This window comes from Puma concolor, chromosome B3 (genome assembly GCF_028749965.1).
Source record: "Puma concolor isolate L17-30 chromosome B3, mPumCon1.1.hap2, whole genome shotgun sequence".
NCBI classification, from domain to species: Eukaryota; Metazoa; Chordata; class Mammalia; order Carnivora; family Felidae; genus Puma; species Puma concolor.
This window is the reverse complement of record NC_141672.1, coordinates 34,216,365-34,242,383: the sequence shown is the minus strand read 5'-3', so window position 1 is coordinate 34,242,383 and position 26,019 is coordinate 34,216,365. Positions and strand designations below refer to the sequence as shown.

At 41.7% G+C, this 26,019-nt stretch overlaps 1 protein-coding gene across 8 annotated transcripts in view; it reads left to right on the top strand.

Moving 5' to 3' along the window:
- Positions 1 to 26,019, top strand: part of RAD51B (RAD51 paralog B) — a 647,682-nt gene that overhangs the window by 513,379 nt on the left and 108,284 nt on the right. For 5 of the 8 annotated variants that reach the window (XM_086709453.1, XM_025919767.2, XM_086709451.1 and 2 more), the window contains exon 9: positions 11,959 to 12,062. In XM_086709453.1, coding sequence (XP_086565579.1) covers positions 11,959 to 12,062 — 104 coding nt within the window. Of the gene's footprint in view, positions 1 to 11,958; positions 12,063 to 24,857; positions 24,940 to 26,019 lie in introns of all 8 variants that reach the window. The other 3 variants (XM_086709448.1, XM_086709450.1, XM_086709449.1) reach the window with 1 other exon arrangement.

The window sequence follows — 26,019 nt, the reverse complement described above, 5'->3', positions numbered from 1 at the left end:
CCAGACCGGTGTCTTCCGTTGATGAAAAGGATGTAGGGCTACATGACAAGATATGAGGTGGGGATTTTTTTTAATGCAAATGCATCTGTAACAGTACATGGAATGTCCGTGGGGTCTGAGAAGCCTATATCATTGCAAGCAAAATAGCAAATGCCTGATACGTGATTTTTTCAAACTTTAACATAAATAAGATCATCTGGGAGAGACTTTTGAAAATGCAGACTCTTGGGAATCACCACTCAGAAATTCTGTTTCCTTAGGTTTGGGATGGGGACAGGGCTTCTACATTTTAAAAAGTGGTTTACCTGGTTTAGGTTATTCTGATGTATAAACGTGCATATGGAACAATGCCCTAAAGTTTCTCCAGAAATCCAGTCCTATGTCCTGATTTTTTTTTTTTAATTTTTTTTCAACGTTTTTTATTTATTTTTGGGACAGAGAGAGACAGAGCTTGAACGGGGGACGGGCAGAGAGAGAGGGAGACACAGAATCGGAAACAGGCTCCAGGCTCCGAGCCATCAGCCCAGAGCCTGACGCGGGGCTCGAACTCACGGACCGCGAGATCGTGACCTGGCTGAAGTCGGACGCTTAACCGACTGCGCCACCCAGGCGCTCCGTATGTCCTGATTTTATATCAGTGACCCAAGTCAACTAACTCTTAGGGTAGGCCAACCTACGTTTTCACAGTTGTATTTTATTTATTTATTTATTTATTTATTTATTTATTTAAAAAAATTAATGTTTATTTATTTTTGAGAGAGAGAGAGAGAGAGAGAGAGAGAGAGAGAGAAATAGAGTGTAAGCAGGGGAGGGGCAGAAAGAGAAGGAGACTCCAAAGCAGGCTCCAGGCTCTGAGCTGTCAGCATAGAGCCTGACAGGGGGCTCGAACCCACAGACCGCAAGATCATGACCTGAGCTAAAGTTGGATGCTTAACCGACTAAGCCACCCAGATACCCCAAACAGTTGTATTTTTTTTAAGTTTTTAATGTTTTATTTATTTTTGAGAGAGAGAAACCAAATATGAGTTGGTGGGGGGGTAGAAAGAGAGAGGGAGACACAGAATCCCAAGCAGGTCCCACACTCTGAGCCACCAGCACAGAGCCCGACGTGTGGCTTGAACTCGTGAACTGCAATCACTTCTCAGCCTTTTGGCTAAGATCAAGTGTGAACTTGTGAACCGCAAGATCATAACCTGAGCCGAAGTCAGACGCTTAACTGACTGAACCACCCAGGCACCCAGTTGTATTTTTTTTTAAGTGTAAGAGTTCAAACCTACAGAAAAGTTCCAAGGAAAGTACAATAAACTCCCATAGATGCTTCACCTAGACTTCTAACATTTTGCCTGGTTTTTTAAATCTTTCTCATATTATTATTAGTAATTTATTTCTTATGATACGAATTTATTGTTGTTAGCTTTGCAAAACCCTTTGAGAATAACTGTAGATATCATGACCCTTCATCTCCAAATACTACAGCATTTATCTCGGAAGAAGAAGAGCTTCTCTTACATAACCACACTACAATGATCTCACCCAGGAAATTAGCACTAATATAATACTATTATCTAATATACCAGTCATAGTCAGACTTTGTGAGGTGTCCCAATTATGGCCTTTATGGCATTTTTTTTTTCTGATCCAAGATCCAGTCCAGGATTAGACGTTAAGTTGAAATGTCTTTTTGTGTTAATGATTTTTTAAGCCACTGATGTTTTCACAGAAATATTTTTCTTCAAGAACCTATTTTCTGATAAACAACAGCATTTCTTTTTCCCTTTGTCCTTATTGATTGCAAAAAGCCAGTGATACAGTGCCAGCCTGAGCAACAGCAGACTTACCTGGGCCCAATTCTGTATCAGTTAAGGCCTTGGGAAAGGACCCTATCTCCTGGTCCTGGGTTTGCCTTGTGAGCTGATTTCCCAAAGGCAAACCCCATGACTATTAGTGTGTCCCCTTCGCTCTTCAGTCAGGTACGTTGTCACCTGGCTTACTCGTAGTCCAGACTAGTTCCCTGGATTTGTAAAGTGACCATATATTACTTCACCATAGTTTAATCTCCCCAGGAAGAGTGACTGATAAAGGATATGACACTTTTTGCCCTTCCTAGATTTCTCCAAAGGCAGTTGGCTGAATGCATACCTCTGAGGGTAATTCCCTACCCCCTCCCAGCAGCCAGTACTATAAATAATTTGAAATCAGAATAAGTGACTATAGTTCTGTTGCAGCCAGAAAAAAAAGTGACCTGAAAAAAATATCAAACAGTGAAAAAATGAATGACCATGCATGATACCAAGACTTACTAGAATCCAGCTCTGGCACCTTCCTGCTGGCTCAGATTCTATGATGAATAGAAAAGCAAAGGTCCTACTAAGATGGCTGATTCACATGATTTGAAGAATTCTCTTATCTACAGTAAGCATCTAGAGAACATTGCTATGGAAGAAAACCCATTTCACCTAAGCATCTTCCTGGTGGATGTTCAGTTAAGCCTAAATTCAGAAAGAAAATGCCTCAGATTTTCATGTATGGCTGGGTTTTTGCTTTCTTTGTTTTATTTGCTAGTATTCACTTAAGAATAGTATGAATTTTTCTTTAGTGAATGAGTTTATTTTTAATTAAAGAGTTCTTTTCAGGGGTGCCTGCGTGGCTCAGTTGGTTAAGCATCCGACTTCAGCTCAGGTTATGATCTCATGGTTTATGGGTTCAAGCCCCACGTTGGGCTCTGTGCTGACAGCTCGGAGCCTGGAGCTTGCTTCAGATTCTGTGTCTTTCTCTGTCCCTCCCCTGCTCATGCTCTGTCACTCTCTCTGTCTGTCTCTCAAAAAAGAAATAAATATTTTTTAAAAAATTAATAAAAAAAAATAAAGAGTTCTTTTCAAAGGGTCAGGAGACCTAGCTACAGGTCCCCATTCAGGATTCCCTCCGCCCCCAACACATACACTTAAATAGGAGGTAGCAGGAAGAAAGCTATATTGGAGAAAGGGTTCAGGGGCATGGCCTCCTGGGGTATGTTGGAACCTGAGCTGGGTCAGAGGAGATTAATTCTTTCTATGCAGACACCCTCGTTCTGTTCTTCTCGTGCCTGTTATTGTTGTCATAGCTGTCTTTGAGGACTTTCATGATTGCCACCGCAAACATAGCAGAAAAATCCTGTGCAATATCCCTATAGAACTTTTGGTTGGTAAATTAGATGAGTTCTAGACTGACCATTTTCTTGAAGGGTGAGTACCCTCAGCCTGTTCTAGAGATTTCCTACACGCATCCTGGTTTGCCCAGAACAGTCCTGACTTTGTTATCCCCATATAGTTATTAAAATGTCCCCATTTCACTTTCAGAAGTGTCCTGTTTGGATGATAACTTACATAACCATACTAAGACTCTGGGAAACTCCAAGTTTGTTCTCCCCACACAAAGCCAATGGAGTTGTTTGAGTGGTTTGTGCTAGTGCATACCAGTCTTTATCCTGGTGATTAGCTAACTCTGTTTCTTCCTTCTGCAATGGAGGATTAACCCATCCCTAACCCTTGCATTCCAAAGGTTCTGATTGCCCCACCTTTTCTGGTCTTCTTCACATTTCTAACCTTCCTTACTAACGAGTTTTATCAGAAAGTGGATCCTAAGTGTATTGTGCAAGTAAAGACTCTGGACTGCATTCACATCTAGCCAAGGGACATCGGAGATGACATATTCTGCTTTACTGAAGTGAAGCAGCCTTATTTTATACCACGCCAAATGCCTTCCTCAGTGCACAGATGATATTGAGGCAGTTATTGTGTGGTTTTATGCCTCAGATCCTTTATTTGTAAATCTGAAAGAAGACTAATAGCTTTAAAGTATTTTGAGAATCTCAAAGCTCAGAAGATTATAAATAACAAAAGATATTTTTTTCTCATCTAAAATGGCAGCACAGATACTGCGGTTACTTACTTAATAGATAGCGTGTGTTCCCTGGGCCATTTGCAGCTGATGGGTTTTTTCCAGTGCTCTATTTATAGAGTTAGGTCAGAAATATCACTTCCGTTGGAACTTGACCTACAGACCATTGTCAATTTTAAAGACCTGAGGAAGTAGAGTGCACACTAAATACAGCTGGTTCACAGGTTCAGTTAATGAACCACAAACCCCCAAGGAAATTAATTTTGCTGGAGGATAGATGTCTGAGCCTGTCCCAATCTCTTTTATATGATACCTTTGCACTGTGGCCTCCTGGAGCTCGTAGGTCATCTTGAATCCTTATTTCAGAAATAGCCTATCCTAGGCAGTCTTCTTCCCTTTTATACCCCATTCATCCTCTTCAACATTGCTTGCTGAAATTATGGCTTTCTGCATCAAATAAAACAGGAGCTGATGATCCACCAACAGAGGTAACTTAGGCTACTCTGAGAAATTTAGGAAAAAGCAGATCTAAATATTTCCCTACTTCATCTTTCTATTGGGGCTAACCAAGATTCTCAGTCACTTCCCCAGTTCAAATGAATGACCCAACAGAAAAATATATGCTGTAGTTCAGCAACTTCCATGGGCTTGGTTTTAAACAGGAGAAACTGAATTTAATGGATGATAATCCCCTTTTAATCCCTACTCTCTCACTCAGACTCCCATCTTTAAGCTTTGTTATTATAAAGTCGTGTTTGCTGGGACTTGGCCACTGGCCATCACATGTTTACCCATCATAAGGTTTTAGAAGGTAAGATAGACTAAGAAAACCCCTAGTCTGGAGGGAAATCTACTCTTAGAAAAAGGACCACATGTCTGTAAAACTCTCTTCAGGCTTAAATAGGTACTAGGTAGGGTACAGCCATTCAAAGATAGCCCATGGAGTAGAACATTTTCAAACTTTCTGGAAAAAGTGAAGTCCAGAATGAGGAACTAATTTCTTGTCATCAAAATGCCATAGATTCAAAGTTCTTAGTATAGGCAGGAACTTTTGAGATAATTTCCAACAACCCCTTGTTATGGGTGAGAAAACTGAGGCTCAGAGAGTTGAAGTGACTGCTCATTACCAAGGTCTACCCTGATGTTCTTTGTTACATCACTCTCCTGCTCCCACCTGGTCTCATTAAAAGCCCACAGCTAATTCAGAAATAGAACTCCAGGGTCCTGCCTTGTAGCCAGCAGCTGACCATATGTTGTCATGCATTATACAGAACATGCTTTAGGATGTGAGGACAAAGATAAGAAAGAGACTGTTAATTCCGATGCTAACATGCCATCTCTTTCCTGAACTCATTTCAGTTCTGAAAAGATTTATGTTTGTTTGTTTCTCTTTCTTTCTTTCTTTCTTTCTTTCTTTCTTTCTTTCTTTCTTCCTTTCTCTTTCTTTCTTTCTTTCTTTCTTTCTTTCTTTCTTTCTTTCTTTCTTTCTTTCCTCCTCTTTCTAGTCTCAATAAGTTGCCTTTTATCTAAAGGGACAGGAGGGACCAATGTTCAGAATATCCAGCCCTCTTACGCCCTGAATTTTTCCTTCCCCCTGTTCTGGAATCAGTGCTTTGTTTATACTTGTAATATTTTTAACATGGAAAAGTCTATTCTTTTAAAGTTGATCCTTTTGCTACAGGACAGACACTTTTATGATATGTACTGGAGATTCAGTTGACCTCCCAGAAATGCTTAGCACAGGAGTCATAAATTGAAATGTTTTCAGAGAAGGAGCTTCCTCATTGAAGGCCCCCAACAGGCCTCTTCTACATACTGACACCGGTTGGTACCAGAGGCCCATTACCTTTTTGGAAATCAAGGCTACATAGCAACCTGATTATCCTCCTCCAGGCTGATTGCACAAGGACTATGCCCTGTGTGCAGAACAGAGACAGCCCCTGGCCTTGTGAGAAATGTATCTTCATAACCAACTCCCCCTCCAAAGGAGTGGGGAACTGGATCCAAAAGATAGTGTTCATGAAGGATATTCCAGAATCCAAGTCCTGCCGTTTTAACCATTTCATTCCTGAGCTTTCCTAGCTTGCCTCATTATTAGAAAAATTAAAAAATGTATAAGATGATAATTAAGCTTTCTTTCTCCCTAGAATTTCATCATCAGGGTTTGATCATCATTGTTCCTGTCATTTATACATATCAAATATCTTCATCTAAGAGTCACCAAGAACCTTTGGTTGCCTGGAGGCAGGAATTATTATTCACATTTTGCAGATGGGTAGGCAGTCACAGAGAAAGAAAACATGCTTTGACTTACCTAAAAGAGTCTCAGAGAGTGGATAACAAATGTTCCCACAGTCTGTTTTAGAGAGACCTGACTTCACTGTAAACAGATTTTCTCCATGTAGCTTACTCGAATACTTCTACAAGCTCAATCCTGTGATGCTGAAAAAATCCCCAATAATGAAAATATTTTCAAAACCTAGTTCACTTATTTGAGTTTTCTATTTGTATTGAAACCAACCAAATTCCAGTACAATGAAATCATACTGCCTTGGCAGGTCTAAATGTCAGAGTCATCAAAAAGGAGAGAGGGAAAGAGCGCCCTAATTTTTAGAACTTCCGCTTAAAGTGAGCATAGAAAAGATTCACTTATCTATTTCCTGACCAATTAGGTCATTGGGCAGGAAATCACCTTTTTTGAAAGGCCAGTAAGCAGATGCCTTCTACCTTTAATTTCCCATAAACAGCATTAATGATTATTTATGCCAGCCCTCTCATAGAAATGTTTGAAAGTCCAAAGACATGAGGCCACTGAATTTTCTAGATGAAAATAAAGTTACAAATTTATAGTAACTGACAGTGTCCCACCTCCTTTTCTCCCACTTCTGTCTCAAATAATCCTAGCACCTGTAACCACCCTTCAGTCGTTTTCCCATATTTGAGGTCCTATTAAGTGAAATAACTTTACAACGCCGACCAGATTTTTAAGCCTCCAACCAGAAAGGGTCAGTTTCAGACTACCTGATTTACATGAATCAGGTGCTGGGCCAGTTGATGGAGGTCAAATAACTTGCCAAGCCAGGGCATGCATGATCTTTCTGGAAACCCCTTGCCCTGGGTTATCACTGAACATCAGAACAGAGGAAGCTGATTGTGGAGTCTGAGTGACACACAGAGTCAGATGAGTGATGGAATGCTCACACTACGCCTCCATCAGTGTCTTCCTAGAGATGGGCCTTCAGGCTCTCCAAGCCCTTCCCAAGGCCCACCGGGCTGGCAGAGTTGCAGGCTAATTGACATAATCCTGGAGAAGGCCGATTAGGGTAGCAGTGAAGATAGTCTGCCTGGTTTGTGCCCCAGCTCTGTCATTAACCAACCACGTGACCTTGGGAGCATTACTTAATCTCTCACAGCCTTCGTTGGTCAATAGGGGTGATGATATTACTTACCTCATAGGTGGTTGTGGGATCAAGAGAGATGTAACTAAGATATGAAGCTCAAACAAGATGTAAGCTCTCCTCACATATAGGGCTCACCTAGTGCTCCCTTATAGTACTTTAAAAATATTGTCTTTTCTTATTATTAACTTTCAAGGCCTTCTGTGATTGCTCTTGTGGTGGCGTAATGTTTGTACGCACTCCTGAATCTTTTAGATCTTTTCAAGCCACTCAGTCAGGGTTTCCATTAGGAACTTTTCCGTGGTCATTTGCACTTGTTGCCTTTAGTTGGGACTTGAGCTTACCTGTCCAGAAAGCAGCCAGTGTATGGAAAGTATATCGATACTTTCTTATACTGTTTTCATTAGCTTCGGGGCATGGCATTCTTTATTTTATGTTTTTAACATTTATTTATTTTTGAGAGACAGATAGAGACAGAGCATGAGCAGGGGAGGAATGGAGAGAGAGAGGGAGGCACAGAATCCAAAGCAGGCTCCAGGCTTGAGCTGTCAGCACAGAGCCCAGTGCGGAGCTCGAACTCACGGACCGCGAGATCATGACCTGAGCTGAAGTCGGATGCTTAACTGAGCCACCCAGGTGCCCCCATGGCATTCTTTAAATAGTCACCACTGGCCAAATGTGGCTCTGACCCCTGAAAACATCTTCCAGAACCTGGGAAGTGCCGATCATTTTATTGCTGAAAAAAAATTTTTTTTGAGTGCTTAACTAATTAACAACTCCTAATTTTTCACATGTAGCTTTCTCGTGGCAAACTTGGAAGTTCAGCCTTACTTCATCCTATCACTTAGCAGGCACGTACGCAACAAGCTTCTACAATTTGCTTGAAAAATGCAAAAATGCCATTAAGTTTAGCTTAAGCAAGATAAAATTAAGAATGTAAATCTGCTGCTAAACTGAATATATAGTAACATGGTTCCAAGTTTGGTAGGAATAACTTATTGACTATTGAATCAGTATTTATTATCTTCCATGTGTCAGTGACACAGAATGAGGCATAAGTTAAGTGATTCAGGCATGCTAGCATGAATCAGACATGGATTTGGGCCTCTTAAAGTATGTATTAGGAGTGATAAGAGAAGCACACCACAAGTAATATACCACAGGATAGAAAGAGATGGCATAGCGTGAGAGAGTGAAATAAAGTATTACAGGAGTTTAGAGGAGGAAGACGTTACGTCTGTGATGACCAAGGAAGTGGCACGCAGGAAGTAGTATCAAAGACAACATGTGGACTCAGAGGCATTTCAGGTGTGGAGGGGATGTGGGGAAGAAGTGATTGAATTGGAACAAAGTCTCTTTGAAGTGGAATGGAGGGAAGTGGTGTGGAAAGACAGATCAGGCACAGGCTGGAAGAGCTTTGAATGCCAATCTGGGGAATGTAGAACTCTTTGGAGGCACTTGGGAGCCATTGAAAGTTTTTGAGCATGCTGAGAAGCAGCAGGGAAGTGTGCTTAGATGTGACTTGGGGAGGTTAATCAGGCAGAAGAGAGGATGGGCTTTGAGGAACTGACAGCAGTATGGACATCAGTTAGAAAGCTCTAGGAGCCACCCTCAGGTGAGAGCTAATGTGGACCTGATCTAAGGTTGGAGTAGGAGGAATGGAGGATAGGGAATGGATATAGGTGAGATTTTACAGCTAAATCAATAGGACATCACAATTTATTGGAACTGAGAAGCATGGGAGAAGGAGAAATTTAAAAATGGAACTGAGGTTCTGAACCAGATTAACTAGAAGGCCAAAGAAAGAGGGAAGAATAAGTTATAATGGAAAAAGTGAGCTTGATTTGAAGATGCTGAATTAATAGTGCTGCTATTCATTATGTCAGGCTTGTAGTTCTTGTTAAAAATGGAGGACAGGTGCTGAAGCCGGTCACAGATTGAGACAAAGGCTACAAAATCATCACATTGGGGTCACATCCTTGTCAACAGTGAGGACATCCATATGGAGCAGACATTGCAAGCTTGGTGGGAATGAGTCCTATATGGCTCATAATTATGTTCATTTGTATGTTTAAAAATTTTTTTAATTAAACTAACATTTTAAAATCTGTAGATTATACTTAAAACATGGACTTCTGGCTTCTCTTTTAAAAGTCAAAAGATGTGGCTGACTATGAACTCATATTGTCACATGATAATAATAGCTAGAGCGAGACAGGGTCTGCAGCCTTGAGGTCATGGATGGATTGTCTCATTCACCACAGTCTCCTCTACTCCCCATCATCTCCTGATACTTAATATTAAGCACAAAGCAGAGTAATGGTCACCTAGGGCTGAGGGACAGCAAACAGGGGCTTGAGGCTTATATAGTTAAGGGGTATGGGGTTTCTTTTTGAGGCAATGAAGTGTTCTAAAGTGGGTTGTAGTGATGCTTGAACAACTGCGAATATAGTAAAAATCATTGAACTGTACACTTTGGGTGGATTGCATGATGTGTGAATTATCTCAAAAAAGCTGTTTTACAAAAATGCAAAAAAGAAAAGAACAATCAGTTGCTATTGCCTTTGCAGGGTTGGTTTTCTTATAAGAGAAAGTATTTCTCTGTTAATACGCCTCTGTCAAACTGGGGAAAATGAAACACGAGAGGATTGTGTATTTCAAGAAGAATGGAAGAGAGAGTGTATCACTTTGTGGTAGTAAAGAATTCCTGTATTTTAAGATGCAAACACCTGGCCTCTTTATTAATAGACATTACCTTCCTAGCCACTGAAGGCACTTAGGTGGTAGGAGAAAAATTTGTCATGGCCCATCCCCTGAGGTCCACCCACAACTAGGAAGAGAGAGAGAAGAGTAGCAGAGAAGGAAAAGAATACTCCACTTGGTCCAGTAGAAGCAGTATGCCAAAGGAGGGGGAAGCTTTATCAACTGCTGACAAGAGGTCAAGGATAATGGGGACAGAGAAGTCAGGAGGTTACAGGAGACCACCCAGTGAGAATGCTTAGAGAAATGGGGCCAGAGAGAGACACAGACGCAGATGACAAAGTGCCCTGGATGCATTGTTCAGGAGTTAGTATTTCTCCTCAGTACAGCGGGCTGCTGCTGGAGTTTAGGTAAGGGAGTGATGTGATCACATGAGCACAGTCTAGATCGTGTGTTTTCCAAGTAAATTTGTATATGTTTTAAATTATGTGCATAATGAAGCAAGGTCACCCTGAACTTTGTTCTTTCCTATGCTAAATTCTTCATTCTGAAACTCCCAGGCTTGTTGAGGTCCCAGTCGTTGATTTCTATCTAATTCATTCCTGTGCCTGCTTGAACCAGAGAAAATGTATGGTTGGTGTTATCTAACCCAGGGGCTTTCAATCTCAGCACTATTATGTTTGGGGATGGATAACTCTCTGTTATGGGGGCCTGTCCTCTGTCTTACAGGGTGTTTGGCAACATCGCCAGCCTCTGCCCTCTAGATGCCAGTAGCTCTTCCACTTAGATATTGCCAACAAAATCACCTCCAGCCTAGAACCACAGACCCACCTTCATCTGCCATAATATTTGGGCTCAGGAGTGTTAGGCCATGCAAAGTTGATAAAACCACCCTGAAAGATGACTGGTCCAGAAAAGAAGACCAATTCCTACTCCAGACTGAGAGGTGAAAATCAAATGATACAATAAGCAGGCAATGAATGAGAAGGTCAAGACTTCGTGTGGATTTAGCTAATTCAGTGGACTTCAGCCTCTTTGTTCTTAGTCTCCTCATTTAAAAGATATGGCATCTTGTGGATATAAGGCAAACTGAATGTCTCACTTTGCCCCCCTAGGGCTAAGATTCCTCCCATGGCCCAGGGCCAAAGTGGGCACAGGAATTCAGAGGAGACCTCAAGATGTGCCAGATATGATGGGGGCCTGGCTTCTAAGTGGTGGGACTCATGAGCCTGCCTCTAAGGAGGAACAAGAGGAGGAGAGCAGGAATAGTTTCTGGTGACATCAAGAGAGATCCACAAAGCTCTGGAGATGTAAGGTAGCTGAAGCTCAACCTGGAGTAGACTAGAAACTCAGATGAATACTTCAGCTCCTCTCCTTTATAGGAAAGTCTTAGAAGGTGAAAAAATGTTTCTCTGGGGATAAGGATGTCTAAAACAGATGAGACATGAAATGGTTAGATCTTCCAGAGTTCTCTTCTGGGTGTGTGTGTGTGCAGGGGTTGGAAGGGCAAAGGAATTTTATACATATATTCCACCATTTCTACATTGATTAGGAAAATTGAGTTAAGACTCTTGTCAAGCTAAAAAAGTCTTACAACTCTGTTAAACTAAGACTATTTCATAACTGGCTCTTATTCTATGTAGTAGCATTATGCCTTTTTACTGTGGATGTTGAGTGGCTCGATTTATTACTAGCAATGGCTCCAAGCTGCCTTGCATGCAATCTCTTACTGATATATAACTCTGTTATCTTTTAGCCCAGTGGTGGTCGCTTTCACTGAGGCTGAAGGAAATTCATGCTGGTTTTTATTTTTAGTCTCATGTCCCTTAACCCCTCTCCTTCTCTAATTTGTCAACTTTTGTGGTAATGAACTGAGCCCCCCAGTCGTCTCTAAGCAATGAGCAATGACTGGACTTTTGTTTATGTGAAACACCATTACAAGAAAGGGCATTCATAGTCATGGCTTTGCCCTGTTTCATTTCAGGCCCTTCTGGATCCAGCTGTGTGACGGCTGCCCTAGGAAACACCTGGAGTCACAGTGTGAACACCCGGCTGATTTTCCAGTACCTTGGTTCAGAGAGAAGACAGGTGAGTGCTTTGGCAATGTATTCTGACTGTCAAGGTCAGACAACAAGATGTACTTAGCAATATGAGTGTTCATCTTCTGAAAGCACTGGCCACGTTGTCTGTCCTGGGCCAACACTGTGAGGGGTAGGTAAAGATAGCAGTTACAATGAAGTGGGAAAGAAGCCACTCACAGGAAACCATGTCTAAAAACAGGGCCCATTGAGTTAACATGCCTCCTGATATTTGCCAGTGGCTTGTAAGTGACCAAGGTCCACCCCTCTAGGGGTCTCAAACTCTCCATCTCTAAAAGGTGAATGATCATTTTACTTAGCTGGTGTTTGTTGAGGACTAGATAATTTGTGTACAAATTAAATAGTGATGGTGCTTTTTCTTGAGGTTAGTATGTTTGAAAACTGTAGGCCAGACAGATTCTGCCACATGATTAAACCATTCCCCAGACCCTGGTTGTTTGTGCATTAACTCCTAAACCAGTAGGTTCCAGTACTGAAGGATGCTAGAGAGACCCCCAAAAGGATGATAGCTCTCTCAGAGCTCCCTATGTAGGGTTTCTATCCTGGCCTCAAGTAAGATTTCCCCACCTTCCATCCAGAAAGGTTACTTTCTACTCGGTTCTTAATCTTCTCTTTTACTCTGAAGGAAGTGACACCACAGTCTGACCCCTTTGCTCAAATATTTCATAATTAGGGAACTTATTTTTCCCAGTGTCTAACAGCAGCTTTACTCTATTGTGTAGACCAGGTTCTAGCATGACCTCTCCCACAAGCAGGAGGAGGAAGAAGACAGGGTGATTGTTATGATTTGCTGGATGGGGCAAAATTCAGAACCCAGATTTGCCCATCTTGCTGATTATATTACAACCCAAGTTATTAACTAAAGAGACATGAAATATCACGCTGGTCGTCCTTTCTGGGGGAGGTGGCAGGGAGTTGTTGCCCTTTACCTGCATTAGGTAAATTGGCTGTCTTTCAAGGAGTCAGGAATCATCAGAAACAGACCTGAGCCTTTGCCTGTTCCAGACCTAACTTTCCAAGTGCCCTCGGTTACAGACCAGAGGATTCTTCTTGGTTTGCTTGGGACTGTGTAAATAACATTCCAGCTTGATGATTGAGTCAGCCATGTTCTGAGAAGATGGAGCTGCTTGTTTTCATTTAGGGAAACATTCTTAAGTTTTCAGGCCCTGGCGTGCTCATTACCTCAGTGATACCTTTTCCCCGATGATTCAAGTATCCTGGGTTCTGAATCCATTACTTCTCTTTTCAGTGGAACATATCCAAGGATGTTCCTGTGGAACCTAATGACCTTTGGTTTGTACCCTATGTTATAAATTATGTTAAATAGACCCCGTTTGCAGCTATCAGGGATATCATTAAAGATTGTCAAGCACTACTACCTGCATTCTTATTTGAGGAAGCAAAAGTCCTTGTGAATCAGTGTTAAATCCATTCATTTTCATGGATCTTTAACTCCTCTCCTTGACAATGTGTAGTTTATCTCTCTTTTAGGTTTTAGATGGCATACATTGATTTTGTGATGTAGTCTATTGTATGTGGAATCATGGATTCCAGGCTCCCAGATCCTGTTTTTACCAATTCTAGCTAGCATTTATTAGTAAATAAAGAAGCTAGATCCATATTTTTCTTTTCCTTTTGTTTTAATAAATTAACCAGTCATTTCCATGTTTTTAATGTCAACAGGAAGTGGCTGGTAGGACAAATGCTATTATTTTATGTCTCTTTAGTAACTGCAGGGTTTTGGTGGCCCTCGGTTCTTGGCTCTTGAGGTCAAATACAAGCTACTAGTCACAAGAACGAGGAGCACAGCATGGATGGATCAGTGACAGTCTATCAACTCATATCCTATCAAATGAGTCAGTGGTGTTATCTTAATCTACAAAGAACAACATGTTACTTTCATTGCTAATCAATCAAGAGCAGAGTTAAATGCTTTTGAATGATGTTTTCACACACAAATTAGTAAAATATGTACATAAAACAGTAAAATATAATAAAATGCTGTAGCAAAGTAAAATATGACCAGCATTAAAATGGCCAACCCAGGCAAGAGAACTTATACTTAATCAATCTCTAGAAATGTGCATGCCTTTGGGGACCAGTCCTTCAATTTGTGGCCTAATAACTAGGATAAAATTTGATATAGAAAACATCTCTCTCTCTGATGAACTTATATTGCATTAGTAGAAGGTGTGCATTATGAGACACTGAGCCTTTCCTGTAGTCTTACTTCATGACAAAGTAGAGAAGCCATATGAAGATAAACCTTTTCTGGGATCTGTGCACAAAACAGTGGCTTAAACTAGTCTTTAAGGCAATTGTTCCAAATAGTACTTCCTTAAAACACTACTTAGTAGGGGAACATGCTTAGATCATTCTAGCGTTGGCAGATCTATGGAACACCAACCACTAGGAGAAGATACCAGGCATAGCTCTCCCAACCCCCACCAATGCACAGAGGCCACTACACCAAGGGATCAAGGACACGGAATGAGGATTATGTTTTATCCCATTTCTATGACATTGAGCTCTACACCAGGGCTCTTGAATGTGAGGCTTAGTCTGAGATCACAGGGCTGGAAGGAGGTCAGGTCAAACTGAGCAGCTCTTCGAGCCGATTAAACCAAGAGCTGAATTGTAAAGTCCAAGGGAAGGAGTCCTCCCTGGCTGATTATTTTCTTTACACCCTGGAAACTTTGTAAAATTATATAACCAAAAAAGAAATCTCCTTATCAGGGCACAAGCCGAGTTAATTCTCTTGTTTATTCTGCTTCAGTGTTTGCAAAAACCCTCTTAAGAAACTGGGAAACATTTTCTTTTGGACTAATTTAGTTTTTTTTCCATTTGACTTTTATTTATTCTTTTTCGAGTCTGCTTCAATCCTGCCCCACCCTTTTTGCAACATTTTTATTCTTTCCAAAGACATATTTTTAAAGTAGAATTAAAGTGGCTTCTACTAGGTTTTTTTTCTCTTTTAGTATTTTGAGTTGTTTTGGTTTTTTTTTAATAATCAAAAATATGTTTCTGGTCCACCATGTACATGGCATGGGGATGCAAAGAAGGAGAAGACACAGTTCCTGCCTTCAAGGTCCTTCTGGTCTCGTATGAGAGCTGATACATGTGTGCACACTCATAAACAATCAAAACGAAGTGCAGGAGTTCAAGAACAAACTAATATCGAAGTACTGTCACAAGGCAGTGTTTGATTTGTTACCTAATAAGTGGTGAAAATGGTACCTGCTTTGAATCCAGAGCAAGGTAAACTCATCAGAGGCACATTAGTCTTTTTAGAAGGTGGTGGGGCTTGAGTATCACTTTAAATCAGTATTTCTCAAGCCTGGCTGCACTTTAGACTCATCACAGGAGCATTTACAAAATACCAACACCAGAACCCCACCCTGACCAATTAAATCAAAATCTGTGCCGATGAGGCTGGGCACAACTATTTATTTGTAAAGCTCTCTCAAGTGGATTCTACTGTGCAGCCAAGGCTGAAAACCGGTGCCTTAAATAGATAAATGTCTGTTACAGAGAAAAGAAAGGGAAGATTTGGGGTAAAGAGGAACAGCAAAAGAAGGCAAATCACACATTCAGAAGGCACAGGTTGGGTTTGGCCCTGTCACAAGAGCAGAGGGTCTGTGCCCTCATTCACTTGACACCTCATTCACTAGTCACCATGTAAGATGCCAGAGATTCAAAATAGGAGTAAGTTGATGCCCTGAAGTTGTTCACAGTCTACTGGGGAAAGAGGTGACCGTGTGAATGGTACATGCCGCAGGGCATGATGAGTTCAGTGAGCTTGGAGGAGAGGGCAGACCCCACTGCAGAGAAGGTTCTGTGGGGGTTGTTGAGGCCACAGCATGCACAACGGATGGGCTGAGACCTTCCTTCAGGAGGCACTTGCAGTGACCATACGGGCTGCCATGAGGGGCTGGAAAAGCTGAAGTAAGGGTGCTAATACTTGAAAAGAAGATGAAAAATTTGATGAAATATTCATACTATTTCTCATCAAATCTTCATGAAGTCCATTCCTACAAACCACATATGGGGATTATACAAATTTTTCAGTGCCCTGGAAGAAGTAATGAAGTAAATTAATCCCAACTACAGCCTCACATCCTCTTGATGAAATATTATGACTCTCTCATTTCAACGAACGGGGAAGAGGTGACTTATTCATATAGGAGGCTTATTTAAAAGGATTTTATAATAATATTTTCATCCTTTATATAGCAGTCACCTGGAAGTTAAAGAACACTTGAGGAAGGGGCACCTGGATGGCTCAGTCAGTTAAATGTCCGACTCTCAGTTTCCCCTCAGGTCATGATCTCATGGTTTCATGAGTTGGAGCCCTCTATACTGACAGTGTGGAGCCTGCTTGGGATTCTCTCTCTCTCTCTCTCTCTCTCTCTCTCTCTCTCTCTCTGCCCTTCCTCTGCTCATGCTTTCTCTCTCTCAAAATAAGTAAACTTAAAAAAAAAATAAAGAAGAACACTTGGGGGAAGAGCCTAAAGTACCCAGTAAATTGTTGACAAGACCAATAATACTACTCAGGCTCCTGATCCCTACTGGAATCCTTAGGTTTTCCTCAAGGTCCCAGGTTGTTTTGCATTTTGGAAGTATTTAGTGTCCCCTTCCTGGTGATATAATTCTTCTCTCAGTATCCATTTTGTGTTTTAAAAGACTCAAACACCATCACTGTGAAGACTTCCTGACACCCAGACTTAATCAGCCCCCTTTCCCTCAGTTTTGCCCACAGATGCACTTAGTACTTGTCTCTGTTCTTGCGTGAGTGAAACCCAGATTGCCAACCCCTTGAGCACTGTGACTGAATCTTATTTGTGTACCCTCAGAGGCAGAACAATGCTTGACACTTATACATTCAATACATTTATTTTGAAAATCAGAAAGAGAGAGAAACTCCTATCTATGCATGAACCCGGTCTTAAGGAAGAAAGCCATATAGCTTATTTGGAATCACTCTTCCCCATAAGAATTGAATTACGCAGCTTAATAGTTCCCTTAAAGTGCCAGTGATTGTCAGTTAAAAAGGTTGGCATTAGACCTTGACGATTATAGCAGATACTTATAAAGAAGTGCTGTACAAAGACTGAATATAGGAATATCTTTTTGTGGAACCAGCCTGCTGGGGGCTCTGGGAGAGTGGTAGCCAGGCTTCCTTTGAAATCCTAGTTGGAATATTCCACTGTGTAAGCAAACCAGAGCCCTAAACACGGACCCAGACTGAGTGAGGGAGAGGGGCTCCACAGCTGCTTTAAGGGAACAGGCAGCAAGGGGTCTTTGGCTGAGGGAAAGGATAAGAAATCTTTGTTGCCATCTTCCACAAGTCATGAGTTCTGCTATCTGTGCTTGGATAGGCTTATTGGAGCGCTGACTAACTAAAGAGATGAGAAATCTTTTCTCCCAGATAAGCTGAAGTGTAGGTTTGGGGCAAGAATGTCACGCATACAATCATATTCACCCAAAGAAAGACATTGAAGAGGCTGTTTTACCTCATGGAATCAGTTTTATGTCTCACTACTTGCAGATTCCTCCAGAGGAACTCAGGCTTAGTTGCCCTCACTCAAAAATGAGTGAAATGGTTATTCATTTCTCTTTGTAAAATGGTTCCAGGTCATTGTGTTTGTTCTATTTCTATCTCAGCCTGTCTGCTGTTTTTAGGCAAGGAGGACATGGAGGGCAGGAGACGTGTGTGTGTGTGTGTGTGTGTGTGTGTGTGTGTGTGTGTGTGTATCCAACCAGAGGAGAGGTTTGGCTGCAAGGATGGGAGAAATTTCTTTTTAAGCATAAATGTCTGCAGAAATAGCAAAAGGAACATAGAATCCCAGCCAGGTACATTGCCTTGGGTATAAATGTTACATCCCTTTTCAGAGCTGCTCAAGTGTGAAATCTAACCCCTGCCCACACTCTTCCATCAGAAGTGCTCTAACAGGTATTGAACAGATTGGGAAAATATACAAAAGCAGAACCCAAAATGGTGACTTTTAAAAGGACTCTTTTTTTTCAGGTCACCGGGCAAATATATTAAAATCTGAGGAAATCCTACCTGAAATTATGCAGTAACAGCAAATGAATGCAGTGAGCTAAGACTCAGAGCATAAAGACAAGCTCCATCTGAGAAAGGACAACATAGACACCCAAGGGGACACTTCCTGGTTCTGTCTCCACATTTAAGATAGGAATATCAATGCCTCTCCCACCACCTACAAAAGAAACCAAACTTCATTGGACTCCCTCTGGAAAAACTCAACGTACTCAAAAATAACACTACCTCTGAATGGGCTCAAGTAGATAAAACTTTCCCTTGAAGGGGTTCCATTGGAAATTGACAGTTAAAAATTCATTAATACAGTTGCTGCCATGTTTCTGATGGGGGTTTCCCTTGGCCATGATAGACAATGTACCTTTGCTGAGGGGCAAAGTCAGTTTTTCCTAGGAGATTTTGAGCCACATGGAGTCAAGAAAAATTAAAATCAAAATCAAAACAAAACAAGGAGGGAGACCATCATGGGGTTTTTAATGTCATTTTTTAGCAAGTGGAGTTACAAAATTAAGTGTTATCATCATTTCAAAAAGGAAAAGCTACTTGCACACCAAAAAAATAGAAAAGACATTATCTATGAATAAAGAATAGTACTGTAAATCAAATATATTTGCTTTCATGGAGGAATTACCACATGTCCTTCTCTTTGAGGATCACCATCTCTGACCATCAGGGGCTGAGTGACTGATCCACTCGCAGAGTGTTTAGGCGTCTTTCCCTTTACTGAGCCACTCATCTTACCAGTATTTTATCACCTCTGTCATTCTCCTCTAGCTCTGACTAGTTTTATTTTTACACACTGTCTGGTACCAAATCCCCTTATGCAGTGACCCTTCCAGCTCTAACTCCCTAAGTAAGTAAACCAGGGCAAATATGTGAATGAGAGATTTCCAGAGAAATCTCAGCTGTTGCAGGAAGTGAAAGAGACACAGGGCTTTGGAACCAAACTGAAGACCTTGTTGTCGGCTAGGGAAGAGAAGTGTTTTCAGTTGGGAAACAACATAGGAAATAGCTATGAGATCTCTTGGACAAGGCAGTGACCTGGGAGTCAAGGACACTGAAATGCATTTGGCTCATTTGAGAATGAAGGTTGGACAGGATGTTGTATTTTGGCTTTGGTTAGCTATGACTGAGAAGAAAATGGGGCAACATCTTTGGTTAGGAAAAGCAAAGGGGAGAGAAGAATTTAAGAGCTACATAAACTATGAACTGATTTACAAATGAACCAGTGCTTTCACTTAGAACAAAGGCATTTAGGATACAACAATGTTCCATCTGAGATTGCCTCCTAGAGATGATCTTATCCAGTGATGTTCAACTACAGCAAGCTTAAGAATCACAGGTGTTTGTTAATGATGCTTCCTAGGCCCTGCCCCAGTGACCCTTCAGCAAGAGCAAGCACTTCCGGTGATTCTCACAAGGGTGGTCCTCAGAACCACACTGTATTCTGGCCATTTCATTTTACAGATGGGGGTAAGCAATTTGAGGTTAAGTGATTTATTCAGGGTTACACAAGTAATAAGTGGCAGAAATGGAACTGGAATTAAATTCTCCTAATTCCTAATCTGTTGCTATTTTCACTTTACTGTGCTGACTTTTAATAGGAAAACTTTGGGCAAAAATGTCCCCTAGCCCAATCAAATGACTGGGTTTGCAGGCAAAGTGGTATTTATATCCTCTAAAACTTTCAGTGGCTTATAAAGAGGTCCTACAGAATTCTGCAAAAAAAAAAAAAAATTATATATATATATATATATATATATATATATATATATATATATATATGGCATCATCCCACCCCACATTGCGATGAATTACCAGATGAAAGTCAGCATTTTAAGCTCTTTGGTCCAGACATGTGAATACTTGACTTTTTCTGAGTTGGACTTCACAGTGAGTGTGGACTTCCCAGCTGAATGACTATAGACAACATCCTGCAAACAAGGCTGTCTTCTCTGCCCCTCTCCCACAAATGGTCACTTGTGCTCATGGAGGGTCACCCTTAGTCTTGAGCTTCATGTTGCCTATCTCATCGGCTAAAGGCATATGATGGCTTGGGAAGCTTGGAGTTTTCTGGTCTTTTGTTTGCCTGGTCTTCTTGGCATGAGAGAAGCTTTGTGATTATCATATTTTTTAACCTTTTCATCTTTATTTTACAAAAGTCAAAGTGGAACAGAGGGAAGGAGGCAGCCATGTGGAGACCTGTTTCCTGCCATCTCAGGGTCCCGCAGTTTGGTAGTGAAGAGCATCCTTGCTCAGACCCAGTGCTCCAGGCAACACTAATGTAAAGCCCTTTTCATTGTCTCAGAAGGGAAGGGGGTTAGTCTTTATTGCTTACTGATGGTTGCAGGCATCATGTTTGATCTTTTTACATGCATTATTTGCGCTGACCCAACAAGCCTTTAACATAGATGGTATAGTCTCCTTTTTACAAATAGAGAAACTGAGCAAAGAGGATAAATAACTTGTATTCAGTGGTAGTATCAAGATTTGAAACCAAGTCTGTTTAACTTCCAGGCCTAAGTCTTTTTGCTATACCATGTCCTCTGAGATGTAGGCACTTTTTCTTTTTTTTAATTTAGGAATCAAATGAAGTGCTGGAAAGTGAGGCCTTGCCTTAGTGATGATTCTTCTGGCTTGCAATGAATGGTCCTTATTATCTTCCTCGCCAATTTTTCCCCAAGGATGACTGGATCTAGAATGTCATTTAGCTTACCTCCAAAGCTTACTGAATTACATACTAGAACAGCACCTCCCACCCTGGGGCCAGGGACATTAGGAAGGCGATGATGAGCTGCTTCTTGCTTTCTTTCCTCTTGCTCTTGCCATTATTTGGCTGAGAAATCCTCCTGGCATGTGACTGTGATTCAGAACTGCTCCTTGCCCTGTCTGTGTGTGTGATTTGAATAGCACAGCTTGTCACACATGTGGCTGAAGCAGATCCAGCTTGGAGAATTCGTCATGTGGTTGCTGTTGCCAGGGGAGTATGCTCGCTCAAGCGGTGCACTGCCCGGGCCTGTGGTCTCTGCTTCTCCCCAGGGTCCGCTGTGGCTAAGAGGGTCATAACATGGTACAATGCTGGTTTGTGTTTCAACCTGATTGGGGCAGTAGGTGCGGTGGGGCTTCAGATCCTTCCAAAATTGTAATGGCTTACAAAATTAGGTGTAGGGGGATGGGAAGCAGACAAAGGATTTACACGATGGAGGTGTGAGGAAAAACAAATCAAATATACCTCTAGAATTGTTTGAATTTTGGTAAGTCTGATTATGTTATCATAACATTTTATGATATGTTAAACATTATCTAATGCATGATTGGTTGTCAACTGCCATATAAATGATTGAGCTTTCCTAATTTCTGCTGCTGTAAATAATTTGGAATTTTCAGTTACCATAGAATTGACTGACGTATTCAGTCTTTCCTTCCCTCAACCTTCCTCTTGCCCTGTTGCTCTTCCCTCCACACTTTCTCCCTGCCTCCCACCCCATAACCTTCCATGGATTTTTAAATCAATGGCCCCTGGCAACTGCCTTTGAGTTCAAATGTTTGAAGCAGACATTTTCCACAGAGGTATCTTTCTGAAAGTTTCCCTTCTTGACTTGGCAGAGCTTAAGAATTCTGGCATCTAGGACAAAGAGCATGTGTGCTTGAGTCTTGGACCCTTGTTTTATTGTTACCAAAGGGACTATGATTTTGAGAACACCTTTAGAGAGCCAAGCTACAGTGGCTGTACCCCACCGCCTACTTGCTGAATCCTTAACTCAGAATTGGCAAGGAGAGATTGAGCTGGGATTATGATCCGTGACTCTAAGTAACAGAATTCTCTGAATGTCAAACCTCTAGAACGAGGTTCATTGTTATCAACCTTAAAAAGTTAGAACAGAGGCACCTGGTATATCTGGGAAGGATTAAGAACATATCACCCAAAGCCCCTATAGCCCTGGATTTCTCATTTCTCTGCTCTGTCTACCTAACCATTTACTGAGAGTTTCCTTTGTGCCGACTACTCTGCTAAGTGCATTCTGGGCATTTTCTTGTTCAAGCCTCACAACTACCCTATGAGCCATATATTTCTAGGCATCCTTCATAGATGAGTACATTGAAGTTTATAAACTTCAAAAAAATTGCTCTGAATCACATGACTTCTAAGGATCCCCTATCCCCTATGAACATACATACACTCCCTCCCCTGCATTCCTGGGTTCTTAACTCTTACCATATACTGAGTCCCACGTTAAAGTAAGGTTATTAATGCCTGCTGCTTGGAATTACTTGCAGAAATTTTCTCCATTTAACCACTGTGGTGTGGCCACCTTCAGTGGTTGCACTAGGTGGAATGCTTCTCTCAAAGAGTGCAATGAGTCATTGCCTTGAGAGAGCTTTTTCTATCTCTGTTAAGTAATCGTCAGTTATTTCCTGTAACAACGTTGTTCTGTGTGACAACAGAACACCCCTGAGGAAGAATGAGCTACATGGGACATGGTCCTCTGAATCTTCCCATTTAGTCAGGGGAAATATTGGTCCTTCCTCTCTCAAGTTCCAAGTTCTGGCCTTTCCAGCCAGCATCTTTTCCATGTTCTGGGTTTGGCTTCAATGTCTGATATTTATTATCAAAGCAGAAAGAAAAGGTCTCTGTGGAGTCTTGCCCACAGTGGGGACAGACCTGTGCCTACCCATTCCTGGTCTCCTCGAGTGAGAACCTGCAGGGCCCTGGAGGTACCATGGTGCACCCTGTAGAGATATCTCTTCCTCATGGATGATGCAGAATGACATATAAATGATATTTATACCTTTATTCTCTCCTTGCAAAGTCCCTTTCCCCACGTAGTAATCAATTTCATGGTTTACCTTTAAATTTTTTTCAAAGTTTTGTGTTCTTCTTTGAGAGTATTATCCCAGCACCCTAATGAAGATTCAGTCAGTGTCCCTTGGAATGGGAAACTCTGGCAGTTCTATGTTCTCTAACAGGGTTGTAAGCATCTAACCTTTCAATAGCCTCCATATATCAAGCTGCTCTCCCTTATTTGTAGCTATTTATAGAGTATTCTCTCCAGACATACTCTGCTATACTGACCATGCACTGGAGTATTAGGCTCTTCTTTGTGACTGATCTCCATTTCCTACTTATGACCCCATCCTGGCACTAGCCTTACCTTTTTATACCTCCCTCTTCCCTTTTCTCATTTAGACTTTGCTCCAAGATCCCTGTGATTGGCTTTGCTCAGAATCTATTAGCATTTGATCCTGTTGGCTTGAGAAGGCCAGTCTGGCTCAGGAACCACCACTAATCTCAGTTTAAATTAAACAGCAGGCATTTCTACCAAAATCTTTTGTTGTCTCTGGGACCCCCGTGCATAGGGGGTCTCATTACATGTTGTGTAATTTTGTCCAAAGGCCAAGTATTTTCAAAGAAAACCCACTGAAATAAGTTGGCTAAGTGACTGCTACAGCATCTGTGAAGTCTTGGTCACTTTTTTCATCTTCAAAAAATCTAATATTTTTCCTCAATTAAGAGATGGTATATGTTACAGCTTAAAATCTTTAGCAATAAATCTTCTAAGAACTGTAATTATAGTAATAGTCCTTTGTGTATGCTCTAACCATAGACATAGATCCTCTTTTAACTCTTGTATTTTCATCTAGACTAGAGCATTAAGTTTTCTTTGTATTGGCCACTCCCTTTTCCTTCCATCCTTCCCTCCTCTTTTTCTACCTTCAAATCTTTTCTGGGTAGATAGGTGTGCCAAATTCTGGGAATATGAGGACAAAGCCCAGTTTCCTGCTTTGAAGAACCATAGCAGAAGGAGAATACATATTTGAGAGAGAAAGACATATAAATACATACAGGAAGGTTTTGAGGGAATTGTGACAGAGTATAGTGTGGGCATCACTATTAGTTAGGATGGTCAGCATTCTTAGCAGGGAAAGCCTGATCAGGGAAGGATTCAGAGGAGATTATAATGTTTGAAGTAACACTTGGACAGTGTATCAGTATTTACCAGAAGATGGGTAAGGAGGCTGATAAAACAATATGAACAAAGGCTTTGGGGTGGGAACTGTAAATGGTCCTTCTTTAGTGCTACTGAGGAGGGTTATGAGTGTCTGTACAATGGGTAGGTGTGGAGAAATGGAGTCTGTATATAAAGGCAAAGCAAAGAAAGGTAGGAGAAATTAGACTTGACCCTGAAGGCTCTCAGAAGTCCCATTGAGAGACTCTCAGCCGAGCTATGACATCAGGTCTGTGTGTTACAATGCTCTCTCAGGCAGAAGTTTACCATATGGGTTTGAAATAGGATGCAAGGAAATGAGGACCTGAACCAAAGCAGTGGCCACTGAGATGGAGAAGAAGGAAGAGATATGAGATGGTCAGGAGACAGGGTCAGTAGCACTTAAGCACAGAGAGAGAGGATCTGGAAGGTGGGGTTGTTTCTGATGTGAGTAGATGAGGTTATCACCCACTGAATGGGCTAGTGCAGGAGAATGAGCAGGCCTGGGAGGGAGAGAAGAGCTGGCCTTGCTTTATGTGATAGTGTGGCTGCTTCCACTCTTCCTCCTAGACCTCGATGAGTGCTATCAGCGATTAGCTTGGAGATCAGAAGAGATTTCTTATAATTGTGCAGAATCTTGAGTCAAAATTTTCTCCTTCCCTATACACGCCCCCACCATTGCTTCCAGCCCATCATTCTCTTCTCCACCCTCAGCACTATTTCCTTCTTTTAGAACCTGACTTCTACAAAAAGACAATGGTCATCAGAATGTGTGAAAAATGAAGTTTGGAAACACCTGCAGGGGAAAGAGAAAGGTATAAACTATTTGCATGAAGCCCCTGAGCTCAGAGAGGAGAAGGCCCTATGGATAACTGTGTCTTCGTCTCCAGTGAATTCTGGAAAATTTAAAGTCCAAGCATGTGGAACCACTAACTAATTTGGAGGACCACCAGTTTACGCTTCAAGGTTTTCTAAAAAAATCCCCATTTACAAATTGGGAATCAGGAATCTATTCCTTAGTGGGCCATGCCAGTCAATTGCTTCTTTGCTCAGATCCCCTCCCTGCCTTTCCCCTGCTCTGCTTGGTACCACAGGGAACTGATCCTGCAATCTGTATTTCCCAGGCTCCCTTTCTATTGATTTTGCTTAGTTTGGGGCCCTGGAGAGAGGGTAGAGGGCAGAAGTATGGGAGAAGCCATGTATTTCTGCCTCCCTCTCTCTGCTTCCAGCGGTGTCTCAGGCAGTAACACTAGTTATCTTTGTGTGGTTCCAGCTCCACAAAGAGCTGGAGTTGGGCAGCTTCATTCTCTGAGCTCTAGTAACAGCACCTCTTCCCTTGCTCCTCCAGCTCTAAAGATGGTGGTGGCTTCCTACTGCTGCTAGTGTCTGGGTTGCCTCACTGCCCCTGTTTTCCTTTCGGCTCTTCCAACACATTTGTAACTAGTTTCCAACATTAAATTCTCTCTCTTAAACTACATGGGATGAGTCCTGTTTGTCTGATGGACTTTGGTACACTCTATGTAAGCTCTGTGGTTGGCACATGGTTAATATAAGAACCCAAATACTTTCTATTGCTCCTGTTCCCCAAAGAGCTCTTCTGCCTACCATGATTCTCCAGCCCCGAGAGTCGGGTTCCTGGGCCGAGTTGTCTTGGAGGGCAAACATTTTGTTCAGTGCTTCCTGAATGGCATGAGAAAAGGAGCTCTCTTGGCCCAGTCTCCTTCCTGTGGGATTTTCCAAAACTTTCCACTTGTATCTAAGCTCAGGAAACATTTTAATGGCTGGAAATATGCTTGGAAGGGGGGGGGGGTTTGAAATCAACAGAATCTCCTCTATAAGAGGTGTGTTGAAATGTTCCGGGGTCTGTACATACACATCAAGACCCTGGGCCTCCC